Source organism: Haliaeetus leucocephalus, unplaced genomic scaffold (genome assembly GCF_000737465.1).
Source record: "Haliaeetus leucocephalus isolate CR32 unplaced genomic scaffold, Haliaeetus_leucocephalus-4.0 Scaffold186, whole genome shotgun sequence".
In the NCBI taxonomy this organism is placed as follows: domain Eukaryota; kingdom Metazoa; phylum Chordata; class Aves; order Accipitriformes; family Accipitridae; genus Haliaeetus; species Haliaeetus leucocephalus.
Window position 1 is genome coordinate 1,032,993 of NW_010972622.1, and position 11,719 is coordinate 1,044,711.

Consider the following 11,719-nt stretch of genomic DNA (forward strand, 5'->3'; position numbering starts at 1 on the left):
CCCCCCCTCCCCTGCCAGAGCTTCCTCCCCAGCACAAGTTGTATCAAGTCCACGCACCCAGACAAGGGTGGGGGTGTCACAGTCCAACTCCCCCCCCGCAGCAGCCCCACAGCCTCCTCACGCGTGCCCTGGCCGGACACTGTCATCCCACCTAGACTCCCCCAGTCCCCAGCAAGAGGCGTTGGGGCTGGGGTACCCGCTGCGCTGCAGGGGGGGTGTGAAGGGGGGGCACAGCGTGGGGCCCTCCAGGGACACCTCCTGCAGGAACTGGTCGAAGTCTGAGCTGGGTGGCATGTCCATGCTGGGCGGCATCCTAGGGAGAGAGGTGGCAGGGTGACTTAGGGCAGCCCCCCCCGGCCCCCCCTGCTGACCACCCACGCTTACCACCTTGGGGAGCTCTGCAGCGGTGGGTCCACCATCGACGTGAATGGAGCCAGCTCGGGCATCTCCTCATCCTGTGGCTCCGGCGAGGGACCCCCAGACAGCAGCTGCGAGGCCTCCCCCGTCATGTACTGGTCGGGCATGAAGGGCCTGAGGGACAAAGAATAGGGGGGGCTGATGTAGGTCATGGGGTACCTCCCTGGCCCTAGGGTGCTTGCCAGCCCCAAGGCATAGCAGGGGAAAGTGTTTGGTTTGCGGGGGGAGGCTGGGGTGGGTGTCAGCATAGGGAGCACCAGTAGCGCAGAGCACTGGGTGCACTGGTCAGTTGGGGAAGGTCCCTCCAGGTCTGCCCACCCTGGGGCCGCAGCACAGTCAGGAGAAGGGGGCACAGGGCAGGGTGCCCCCCTCTCTGGCCACGTGCCAGGTCTTACAAAGGGTTTCTGAAGGCAAGGTCTTGGCAGCGAGGCAGCACAGGGTCCATGACCAGGGATGGTGAGAGCATCGGTGACGTGCTGCAGGGAGAAGGAGCAAGAGCACTTAGAGGTGGGGGAAACACCACCTGGCCATGGCTGGGGGTAGTGGGGGGCCCACCCTGTCCCTTGCCCTGAACCAGCACCTGCTCCTACCTGGGGAAGGAGGACCCGAGGCTGTCGGGGACCATCATGTTGATGTTGCTTTCACCTGTGGGGTAGCCCATGGGGACAGGCTGGGGGCAGAAGGGAGCAGCAGGGCTGCAAGCGCAGACAGAGTCAGCGTCCGAGGGTGTTCTCTACCATGGCCCCCTCCACCCCAGCACGTGCCTGGCAGAGCAGGTCTGCGCCTGCCCAGGGCACAGCCAGGCACAGAGCTGGGCACTTACCCGATGGGGCCAAGTACTGACTGCAGGCTCTCTGGGTGCAGCTCAGGCTGCAGCAGGGGCAGGCTGATCATCTGAGCCTGGGGGGCCTCGGGGGGGCCCCCTGCAGCACTCTGGGGCTGCTGGTCCCTACAAAAGCACATCATCCCCATCACCACAGGCAGGACTCTGGAGACTGGACCTCACAGTGCGCAAGAGGCACGTGTGCAAGTCAGCACTCGCTCACAGACAGGGTGCTGTGCTCGCAGACATGCTCCACTGCAGCTCGGGACACCCGTGGGGATTCCTCACTCACAAGCACATCCCCATTTTGCCCAGTCAGAAATCCCCCTGCCCAGCAGTGATGCTCGGGCTGGCCCGGTGAGGTCTGTGCAAGCCCTGGCCCAGTGCAGCTCGGCCCCGCAGAGGACAGTGCCTGCATGCACAGCTCCTGCACGGCCGTGGCCTCACGTGCACACCCACCTCTCGCTTTCCACTGTCATCTTGATGGCGGTGGAGACGTAGCCCCGGCCATCCTTGCCCGTCTGCTCTTCTGCTCGGAGAGAAGCATCCATGAACCACCACCCCAGCACGGGGCCACGCCGTGCCAACCCTCTTTGCCAGCACCAGCTGCCCCTGCAAGCTCTGGGGCTGGCAGGACCTGAGTGAGACCCCAAACCCCTCTTCCCTCCCAAACCCCCCTGCTTCTCCCCACAGCATTGCTGGGGAGGCAGATGCGAACCCCGGGGCCCATCTCTGCTCCCACGCACTCACTGTTGTAGTGACTCCCAAATGCCTGGTCCTTGGGGGTGTTGGGGTAGAGGTTGCGGAGCTGCCCCAGGTCCCGGATGCGGTCACCGAGGGATCGGATGGACAGGTCTTTGGCAGAGAAGGGCTGGATGTTCTCCACCTGGCTGGAGCCTGAGGGGAGACACAGCTCAGGGTTCCATAACGCCCAAGGTCCCCAGGCCATGACACCTCCCCTTCACAGCACTGAGAGCAGCCGCTGTCCCCTCATCTCACCATCCTTGCCCCGGATGACATGAGCGATAGTGACACCCCCGATCTCCGAGTCACTGAAGCGGAGCAGGAAGGTCCCGTCAGGCTCCGTGCTCAGGAGCTTGCAGACGTACTGCTTGCTGATGAAGCCGATGATGAGCCTAGAGGGATGGACAGATGGGAGAGTGGGCCAGCACCAGGGTGGATGGATGGGACCAGGACTCTCCAGGTCTGGCCCCGGAACAGCCACGAAATCCTGCTTGGCCCCTGGGCACACACCTGTCTGACCAGTAACTTTTGAGGCATCTCTTGGTGAGGTCGAGGACTCCATCAAACCACTGCCAAAAGGTGAATCCCCGACCAGGCAGGATCTCCTGTGACAGAGAGAGGGTGTGAGGCTCCCCAGGCCACGCCGGCCCCTGCCCACCTGGCCAGCCCTCCCAGTAACCTTGTTGAACTGAGCCCAGGAGACACTGCGGCTCTGGAAGTCCTCGAAGCTGGCACTGTGGTCGTTAAAGATCTTCTGGGCCAGGAAGAAGTAGTGGTCCTTGAGAAGCCCCTTAGTGGTCTGCACCTCCGCCATGAACTTCAGATTCAGTGTATCACACATCTTCTCCCAGGGCACCCGCTCGGCCACCACAAAGGGCACCCGGTCCTGTAGCAGGGCAGGGCAGCATCAAGACAGCGGCTCACCTGCAGCCCTGTCCCAGCCCACCGCATCCCACCCGTGTGCCAGGGTTCCCGCTCCAGCCTGCCGGTCGTTCCCATCCCAGAGCTGGACCCAACACCCGCGGCCCGGCAGCTCCTTTCCTCGCCCTGCGGTTCTTCCCTCTGGCTTGTGGCACTCACAATCTCGGAGAAGGCGTTATCCCACAGCACGGTTGCTTTGGCATTATTGTCCTGGTTCCCGTGGACGATGACCACGATGGGCAGAGACAGGACCTGGGGGCAGAGTGGCCCCCTCTCAGCCCTGAGACCACCCCGAGTGAAGCGGGGCTGGCTGCCCTGGGACTGTCGCAGCCCGGCATGGGGCTCGGCACCAAGCTGTCCGGACAGGGCCTGGGCACCCCGTGGGGGAAGGCTCAGCACTGCCCAGCCCCATCCCGTGGGAGAGGAGCCAGTACCTGGAGGTGGACGGAGAGGTTGCTGGGGGTCAGGGCCACCGTGGTGCTGAACAGGACGGCACACTTCTCCTCTGTCACTGACTCGGACCCCTTCCGCTCGCAGCGCTTGATCTTCTTCAGCAGCTGGGGAGGGGAAAGCTGAGCGTCACCCCTGGGCAGACACCAGCCTTGGGGATCCCCAGCCCACCCTCCCGGATAGCTCTGCATTGGGGCCTCCCAGCACCCCAGCGGAGCTCCTAGCCCGTCCCACAGCCCCTGTATGGCCCTCACTGGTGGCACTCACCACATTCTTGAAGTTGGCACAGCAGGTCCCACTGGTGGGGTTGGTCTCCAGGGCCACCACATTATGCATGATCTCCCCTGTGCTCTCGCTAGGCAGAGGAGGGGGTCAGGGGGGGTGCGGCAGTGTGGCAACGCCCTCAGCCCCGCGCTGGCTGTCCAACTGCTCACCTGAGGGCATTGCTGTAGGCACTGAGTGCCAGCTCCCGCGCCTGCTTCTCCGTCACCATGTCAGCCCGCACCATGTAGGGCTTGGCGGATGTCTTCAGCAGCTGGGGGCCCAGCAGGAACCGGACGCTTGCCTGGAACTTGGTCTGGGTCTTCAGCACCTGTGGCGGCTGCTTCTCCACCAGGAAGGAGCTGGGGAACAAGGGGAGACAATAGTGCCCGGCACAACACCCCCACCAGCTCTGCAACCAACCTCTGCAGACCCACCTCACCCCTCCACCACCACAGCCCCTCCGGCCTGTTACCTCTTGACCAGGCTGGATAACACCTCATTGAACCGCTCCAGGAGCCGGGGCAGCAGCTCAGCACCCAGCTCTGCGCTCGCTGCCGTCACCTGCTGGTGCAGCTGGAAGTAAACCTCGACCAGGCTCTCACACCTGCCGAGGGAACCATGGGGAAAGGGGCACCCTCAGCCAAAGCAGAGCTGGACCACCGCTCTCCCAGAGCTCCTCGGGCCAGCAGGCTCCCTGCTCCCAGGGAAGCAGAGGGAGCAGGAGGGTTGCTTTGGGTCCCCCATCTCTGCCCCATGCCACCTTCACCTCTTCTGCAGCGGAGCTAGGTTCTCCTCAAAGAGGGCCCCATTCCCTGCCAGCTGCTGCTGCCTCTTCCAGATTTGGATCCTCTTCAGTACCTGCTGCTTGGCCGCCTCCAGCTCTTTCATGGCCTCCAGGATCAGGGTGGGCAGCTCCTGTGGGGCAGCACCAGCCATGGGGCTCTGCATTGCACCATCCCCCAGCAGAGACCTGCAGCTCTACACCGTCTCCCTCAGGGCACCAAAACCCTTGGCCCTGCGCTGCCTCCCTGCCCCAGAGCTGGTTTGCACCTTCCCCAGCAGGCAGGGCTGCCGGCTTTCCCCCTGCTGCCCCAGACCTCCACTCACGCTCTCTGGGGGTTTCGCTTCTGGCTTCAGCTGCGGGTCCCGCACGTTCAGCTGCAGAGAGGCTGCGGAGGAAGGATGAGGGTGGCCCTGTTAGCGCTGGGAGCTGGTGTCTGCACTGCACCGCCCAGCACCCCGGGGGGGCACGCCGCCTTCGCCACGCCCCACAGCAGACCCACACCAAGCAGGGACCCGTCCTGCCCCGGCCCCTCACCTGCGGGACCATCCCGCAGCGCCTGGATCTCACGGACACGGTGCTGCAGCCGCTGCAGCCCCAGGCTGAACTTCAGCTCCTCCTGCCGCCGGTGGAAGCTGAGGGGCAGGTGGCAGTCCTGGGGCAGAGCAGAGTGGGGTGAGCAGGGCTGGAGCTGGCCCCGTGCCTCGGGGCGCCCCAGGAAGGGGGCAGGGACCACGCACCCTCTTGAGCACAGCGGCCTTCTCACCCTCCAGGATCGCTTTCAAGACAGCCACCAGCCGCAGTGGGTCCCGCCGGTAGGCATTCTGCAGGGGAGCCAAGCCCAGGGCATTATCAGGGCAGGACATGAGCACCCCAGCCCCGGCCCCCTCCCACCCCATTTATGTGTTTCAGGCTCCCTTCCCACAAGGAACGGTGCTAAGTCAGTCAGACTCTGGGGGTTCATGACCCACAGCGTGGGACAGACCACAACTTGCTGCTGTTCTGACAGAGCTAACTTCCAGCTTTTAAACCACTTTAAACTGTGCATAAAAAAAAATATGAATCGAGTTCAAATTAAAAAAAAAAAAAAAAATCAAACCAAAGCAAATTCTCTATTTCTGCAAGCATCTCCTCCTCCTCTAGAACCACCAGTCTGACACCTGCTGAAAATTCTCCCAACTGCCCCGGCCTGGGTGGATCAACGCTTTCCACCGAAAACAGGGAGAGGAATTTCCCTGCTGGCTCCAGCTCCCTGCATCCCATGCCAGCTCCTCCGGCCTTCGTGCATTTCCCAAATTAGCTACTTCCCAAAACAGCAGCAAAGCGCGACAGCGAACCGCCGGACGGCGCGCTCGGTGGCTTCCTAAGCTGGCTGGGAGGAAGCTCTACAACCCACCCCCCAGACCCCCTGTACCTGCCCCGCATCTTGACGCAGCGCTGGCAGCCCCGGGCCAGCACAGGGGCTCTGCCAGGGCAAATCCTGCCACCCCAGGGTTCAGGGGAAAAAAGGCCCAGGTTTGGTCTCCCACCCCGCTCCCCCCAGCCGCTTCCCTGGCCCTGCGTTTACCCATCTTTTGGGAGAGTACCCAGCTCCCACTGCCTGGGCGGCAGCACCAACAGCCAGTGCTTCCCCCCCGCTCTGTGGAGGGCAGCCCCTGCCCCCCAGCCAGGCTCCAAAGTGGCAAGGAGCTTGGGAGAAACGAGGGTTTGCTGTTACGGGACGAGGGAACGGTGGGAGGAGGGAACATGGGAGGGTGGTTCTTCTTGAGCATTTTAAATAAAAAAAACTAAGCTGAAACATCTGCGCATTTTCCTACAACAATTTCAAAAAGCAAGCAAGTCTTGTTTTGGAAATTTACCCTGCTCCCCAGAAGTTATGACTAAAGCTGACCCCTTCCCAAATGTTGTATATTAAAAACGTCTGTTACCAAAAAAGCAGAGCTTTCAACCAGAACGGGGCTCTGGGAGCAAGCACCACTCAGCCCTTATGCTAAGAGCTTCGCTGGCAGGAGAGAGAGTGCAGGGGTTAAATCTGCAATCACAGAGGGTGGAAGAGAGACAGAGAGCAGTTCAAACAGACCTTGATAAGGAGAAACAGCCCAGAAAAAGAAGCCCAGCACACACATGCACGCACGACAGGAGGAAACGCGGCTCAACACACGGCACCGAGAAAGGAGGAATCAAACGCTCAAGCAGAAAATGGGGAACATCTGGTGAGGTGGCCACCCGGGTGCTGGCAGCTGGGGGCGAGCGGAGCCGTGGGCCATGGGGGACCAATGCACTCGGGAGGCTCCCCACGGGGTCGGGGTCCAGCATGGGGCCCAGGAGGACGCGGCCACGGTGGGCAGCCGGGCACCGAAGGGGCTGCAGAGCCATGGCAGCAAGGGGAAGCTGGAAAACCTGCGGGCAGGGAGGGGCGGGGAGCCGAGGGGAACCGCAATTGCGGCCATGACAGCCTGAGCGCTGCGGCAAGCTGGGGGTCAGCCCCGGGACGCAAACCAACCCCTGAAGCGCTCCAAAAACCCTAGCTGCTGAGTCCACACAAGCTTGTTGCTCACAGACAGTGCTGGCCTTGAAACAGATGTCAAGGGGGGACTGGCTCATGGCATCGGACCCTTCGAGCAGTCTGTGAACCACTGAGTCCGAAGCATAAAATAATCACATTTTCCTTGGCAGCCAGCTGTGATGCCAGCGCAACACAGCCCCGAGGGTCCCCGTGCCCGGCCCCTGCGCACCTCGATGCTGTTGACTTGCTGGAGGATCTGGCACTGCTGCCCATCGCTGCTGGCAGCACTGCGGAGCTTCTCCAGCATGGCTGAGAGCATCCCACCAGCCATGCTGGTGCAGAAGGCGTCCGAGCCATTGATGAACTCCCTGGAGAGGGGAAAGGGTTGGTTGGATGGGCACGGATCCTCCACCCTCACCTGTGCAACCCCAAACCTCATGCTCGCTCCAGGGAGGAAGGGGATACCCGCCTTCCTGCTGTCCTGGTGCGTTCCCCAGCGCTGGCTGGATTTCTAGGGGAAATTTGCTGCATGAACAAGAGCAAACTGTGTTCTGAGTGGGATGAGGTGGTTCCCTGAAGACGTGACCTCCCAAAACCTCTCCCATGTGTACACCCAGCTGCTGCACGCCTGCCCGCCCACCTCCACCATGCCTCATCCCTGCAGCGTGACCCGCACTGCTGCTCCTCGGCCCGAGCTGTGTGCTGTGGGTCCCTGAGCCACGTGCCAGGGACCAGCCCCCCTCGCCCACCACTGCAACGCGGCCTTGTGCACTGCTTGTCTGGCCAGAGAGCCATGGCACCTAGTATGACCGTGGCCTTGCAAGGGAGGAGGACGTGCCAGTGAGGCTTTACTGCCTGCCTGCGTCCTGGTCGTTGCAGCGCACAAAGGAGAAGCTCCTTGGAAAGCCTGGGCAAGCCCGTAATGGGGATAATCAATCATTGCTGTTACTGTTTCCTAGGCACAAAAAGGGGATTCTGGCCAGGCTGCGCCTGTCGTTGCTGCCACTGCCAACTCAGTTGCAGCAGTCCAGACCCTGTGGGCACTAATAGACCCTGACCAGCCTCACCTGGACAGCTGCAATCTGTGCCCATGGGTCCAGGAGCTCCGTTCATGTCCAGTTTGGGGCCCTGAGGCCTTTCCTAGGCTACGCTGCAAGCATGCCTTCCTCTGCTCCCGGCCCTGCCTGCAGCCCTGTCTCCTGGATGGGCCCCTTGGACCGATGGTGTGATCCTGCCTCCAGCCCTGTCTCCTTTTGCTCCTAATCGGATACCCCGTGCAGACCCTGGCCTTCTCACCCACCTTGTCTGGGGCCGTGGACAGGGCCCATCACCAGCACCTGCCTCTGCCCACGCATTCAGACCTGATGGTCAGGCACTGCCTGGGCTGGGTTCCCCCAGCTCAGCTCAGACCCCCAGGGCAGCCGGCCCCAGACACTGCCCAGGCTGATGATGGGTGCGTGAGGAGCTGCGCCGGGGCAGGGCAGAGCCTGCAGGCGCCAGGTCACTCACCAGGGCTGGTTCTCCAGCCATTCGGCGAGGAGACAGCGCAGGCTGCGGGGAAACTCTGTGAAGAGGCCACTGAACTCCTCCGGTGGCATGTGGGAGACGATGTTCCAGAGGGACATCTTGGGAAGTCACCTGCAGAGAAACAGGAGCGGGAACATGAGCGGAGAGCAGGGCAGCTCAGGCGCCGCAGGCAGCTGGAGCACCCAGAGCCCCCAGCCCTCTGCCCAGCTCTGGCGGAGCAGGTGCCGACGGCTCCTCCGGGAGAGCGGGCGAGAGCTGCTGCTCGTCCCTCCACCTTCTGAACCTGCTGCTCAGTGGGGCTGGGGCTGCTGGGGAGGAGGAGGAGGATGAGCAGGAAGCCCAACCTAGGATCTGCCTCTTGGGCAATCCTGGGCGGGCAGGCAGGCAGCCCACTTGTGCCTCAGTTTCCCGCATCTCCGGGGAATCCCTGCACCTCCTGCTGTGGGTGACGCACAAGGACATGTGGAGGGACAGGCAAGTGCTGCTGGTCTTGGCGCAGGAGAGATGGGACAGCTGCCGGGAGCAGGAAGAGTGTGAAACCCCGGAGCTCGGTGAGACTGCTCTGCTGGGGTGGTCTCAGTGAGGAAGCCTGGCTGCTCCCCAAATCCTCCCCAGCTACCTGCCGAGGAAGGTGCCTTCCTCAGGCGTGTCCCGGCTGCCCCCCAGAAACGGTGGGCTCCAGAGCTCATGGAAAGCAATAGGACTGGAATGAGGTGCTAGATGCGAAATTCCACAGGGAAGACCTGGGATGGGGGGTCATGGTCCAGCCCAGACTGCAGGTTCACCACCCCCCACCCCTCCATCCCCCCCGAGCCAGGCATTGCAACCCCGACAGTCCCCCTCCCTGCCCAGCCCCGGCCCCCCAGCAGTGCCTGCAGCCTTCCTGCTCCGTCCTGTCCACGCCATGCCTCTTCCCGACAGCTCATTCCCTTCTTCCCCGGCGGCCGTCAGGGCCCAGCAGGGCAAGGGGCGGGGGGGCCACTGCACCACCCAGCCCAGACGCACCTCGCTGCTAGTTCCCCCAGACCAGGCCGGGGGCAGAGGCCGGATCCTGCGGTGGGGCGTGAGGCACCAGCAGCTCGCAGCCCAGACGTGGGGCCAGGGCGCCTCCGGGACCCCAGCCAGCCCGTCCGCCCAAGGGCTGGCTTCCCGTCCCCAAAAGCAAACAGCCGAGCAGGGAGTCACGTCACGTGTCCTGACGGGTCTTGGCCGCGCTGCAAGAGCCGAGGCGCGAGGTGGAGCTGCCAGAGAGAAACCATGCGAGGGGAAGGAAGCCAGCGTCACTAGAGCAACATCGCAGAGAGTGCAAAACAACCGCACCACGGCCTGCACCCGGCCGGCCACCAGCGCAGCTCCGTCCACCCCCTCAAGCTGTCCCGTTGGGGAGATGGGGTGCACCCAGGGCCGGTGCAGCCCCTGGGGTGCTCCGCTTCCCGCGGAAGCTGGGAAACTTGGTGGGACCAGCCCTCCCAGGCAGCCGCGGCAGAGCCCCACGTGCCGCCCTGGGGAGGAACCGCAGCAGACGGGAGGCCAGACCCCAGGGCACGCCAAGCCTGGCGCTTCCAGGAACGCATTTGCTTTCGACTTTGCTTGGCTGGCCAGAGCGAATGGATCCCGATGATTTAACGCAGCGCAAAGCCTGAGGGCTGAGTTTACTCTGGAGGGGTCAACACACGGCGGGAAAAGCACCCAGCGACAGCTGGGAGCACTGCCCTGCTCTCCCCACGGCCCCAGAGAGATTGTAGCTGCTGGCATGCAGGGAACCAAGACAGGAGGGAAAAACAGCCTCTCATTCCGTGATCCTCAAGACATAATCCCCATCCTCCTCCCCCCATTAAAACCTGTATTTCTGCTTAGCCCTGGGAGGCAGCTGCTGGCTGGTGAGCAGCAACCTGGAACGTAAGCTGGGCATGCCTGAATTTGCTAGGAGTCTGCAGGAGATGGTGTGCTCCTCCTCCCTGGCTCCCAGCTCCCCACCAGCCCAGGGGACAACGGCTCGGAGGAGCTCAGAGAGGGGGATAGGCCCATCTCCTGGCATCAGTCACAGCAGCTCCTTCAGCCCAGCCATGCCCTCTTTCCTTCCCATCCTAATTTCCATGTTTTCCTGCTCTGCTCCTTCTGCAGAACAGCCTTTCCCTGCCAAGACCCAGCTCTTGTAACAGTACCCCAGCTGGGACCGCGCTGCACGGAGGTTTTCTTGAGAGAAGCCTGCATACCCAGCCCCAGCTTCCTGCACCGTCGCAGGATCAGGCCGCGCAGGGTTTGCTCCATCAGCACCCCCACAGAGCTAGGGAGAAGGAAGCTGGTCATCAGGTGAGGACAGAGATCCAGGCTGGGCGATGGAGCTGCCCCTCCCGCGGGGACCCTCACCCCGGGGCAGCCTGGCAAAAGCAGCCGCTGTGGCAGCTTCCAGCCCTGCAGCTTGGCAGTGCTGGGGGAGGTGCAGCTCCTGGCACTGCACCACTCGGCGCAACGCACTTATGCCAACCACGGATGCATCCACTGCAGATGCACCCCAAGTCTCCCACTGGCCCAGCTGCCGCAGGGCTCGTACTCCCGAGGAGGCACCCCAGACCGGGGAGGCTCTCAGGGCAGCAAGTGCCACGCTCCCCAAACCGAGCAAGGGGCCAGCCCTGCCTGGCACTGGGGACACCAGCAGGGGGGCAAGACCCGGCCAGGGAAGCTGAGGTTGAAGCCCTGAGCAGCAGCAGGTCCCCCGCAGGGCAGAAGCTGCCGCCCTGGGGAAACCCCGCAGCTGCGAGGTGCCTCCAGCTCGATGCCAGGGCAGGATATGGCCCCAGGGGAGAGGGAGCAGCCACCCGGGGTGTGCCCTGCGCCCCCCCGCCCACTTCCCCTTCCCAAGCCCCCTCGACACAGCTGTTTTCACTTCCTCCTCTACCCAAGGGGCCGTTTTGCCCCCTCGGTGGGGCTGGGGATCCCCCTGGGCTGGGAGGTCAGGCAGGAGGAGCCCGGGCGCAGGAGGGGCTCGGTGACCCCCACGCTCCCAGTCACGGGCTTTCTGCTTACTCATCGGGCAATGGGAAACCAAGTCCGCATCCCAGAAGCGAGAGCTTCTCACGGCTGTTACTCATTAACCACCAGCACTTCCTGGCAGCAGACTGCAGCCCCCCACCCTCAGGACCACCTCCCCCTCCCCCCCGTGACCGCAGGACCAGGCTCGCGAGGGACCCTACCCCTAAGCTGGCTCCTCTCTACCCTTGGTGATTTCCCAGCCCAGTGCCAGAGGCTGGTGGGGAAGGAGCTGGGGCTGGCAGCTTGTGGGCAC

The 11,719-nt window shown here is 63.3% G+C and overlaps 1 protein-coding gene across 1 annotated transcript; it reads right to left on the reverse strand.

The window, feature by feature from the left end:
- Window positions 1–10: 10 nt before the first annotated feature.
- On the reverse strand, window positions 11–9,617 carry STAT6 (signal transducer and activator of transcription 6, interleukin-4 induced). The gene is made up of 22 exons (XM_010565132.1): window positions 9,439–9,617; window positions 8,416–8,544; window positions 7,136–7,274; window positions 5,141–5,224; window positions 4,938–5,055; window positions 4,727–4,788; window positions 4,386–4,534; window positions 4,092–4,223; window positions 3,790–3,978; window positions 3,623–3,710; window positions 3,340–3,462; window positions 3,065–3,157; window positions 2,664–2,870; window positions 2,495–2,589; window positions 2,240–2,376; window positions 1,991–2,137; window positions 1,700–1,769; window positions 1,241–1,366; window positions 1,008–1,112; window positions 813–893; window positions 385–531; window positions 11–313 (listed from the first exon to the last, which is right to left on the reverse strand). The coding sequence occupies exons 2-22, from the start codon at window positions 8,529–8,531 to the stop codon at window positions 118–120; spliced, it is 2,604 nt and encodes an 867-aa protein (XP_010563434.1). The 5' UTR covers window positions 8,532–8,544; window positions 9,439–9,617; the 3' UTR covers window positions 11–117.
- Window positions 9,618–11,719: the final 2,102 nt, after the last annotated feature.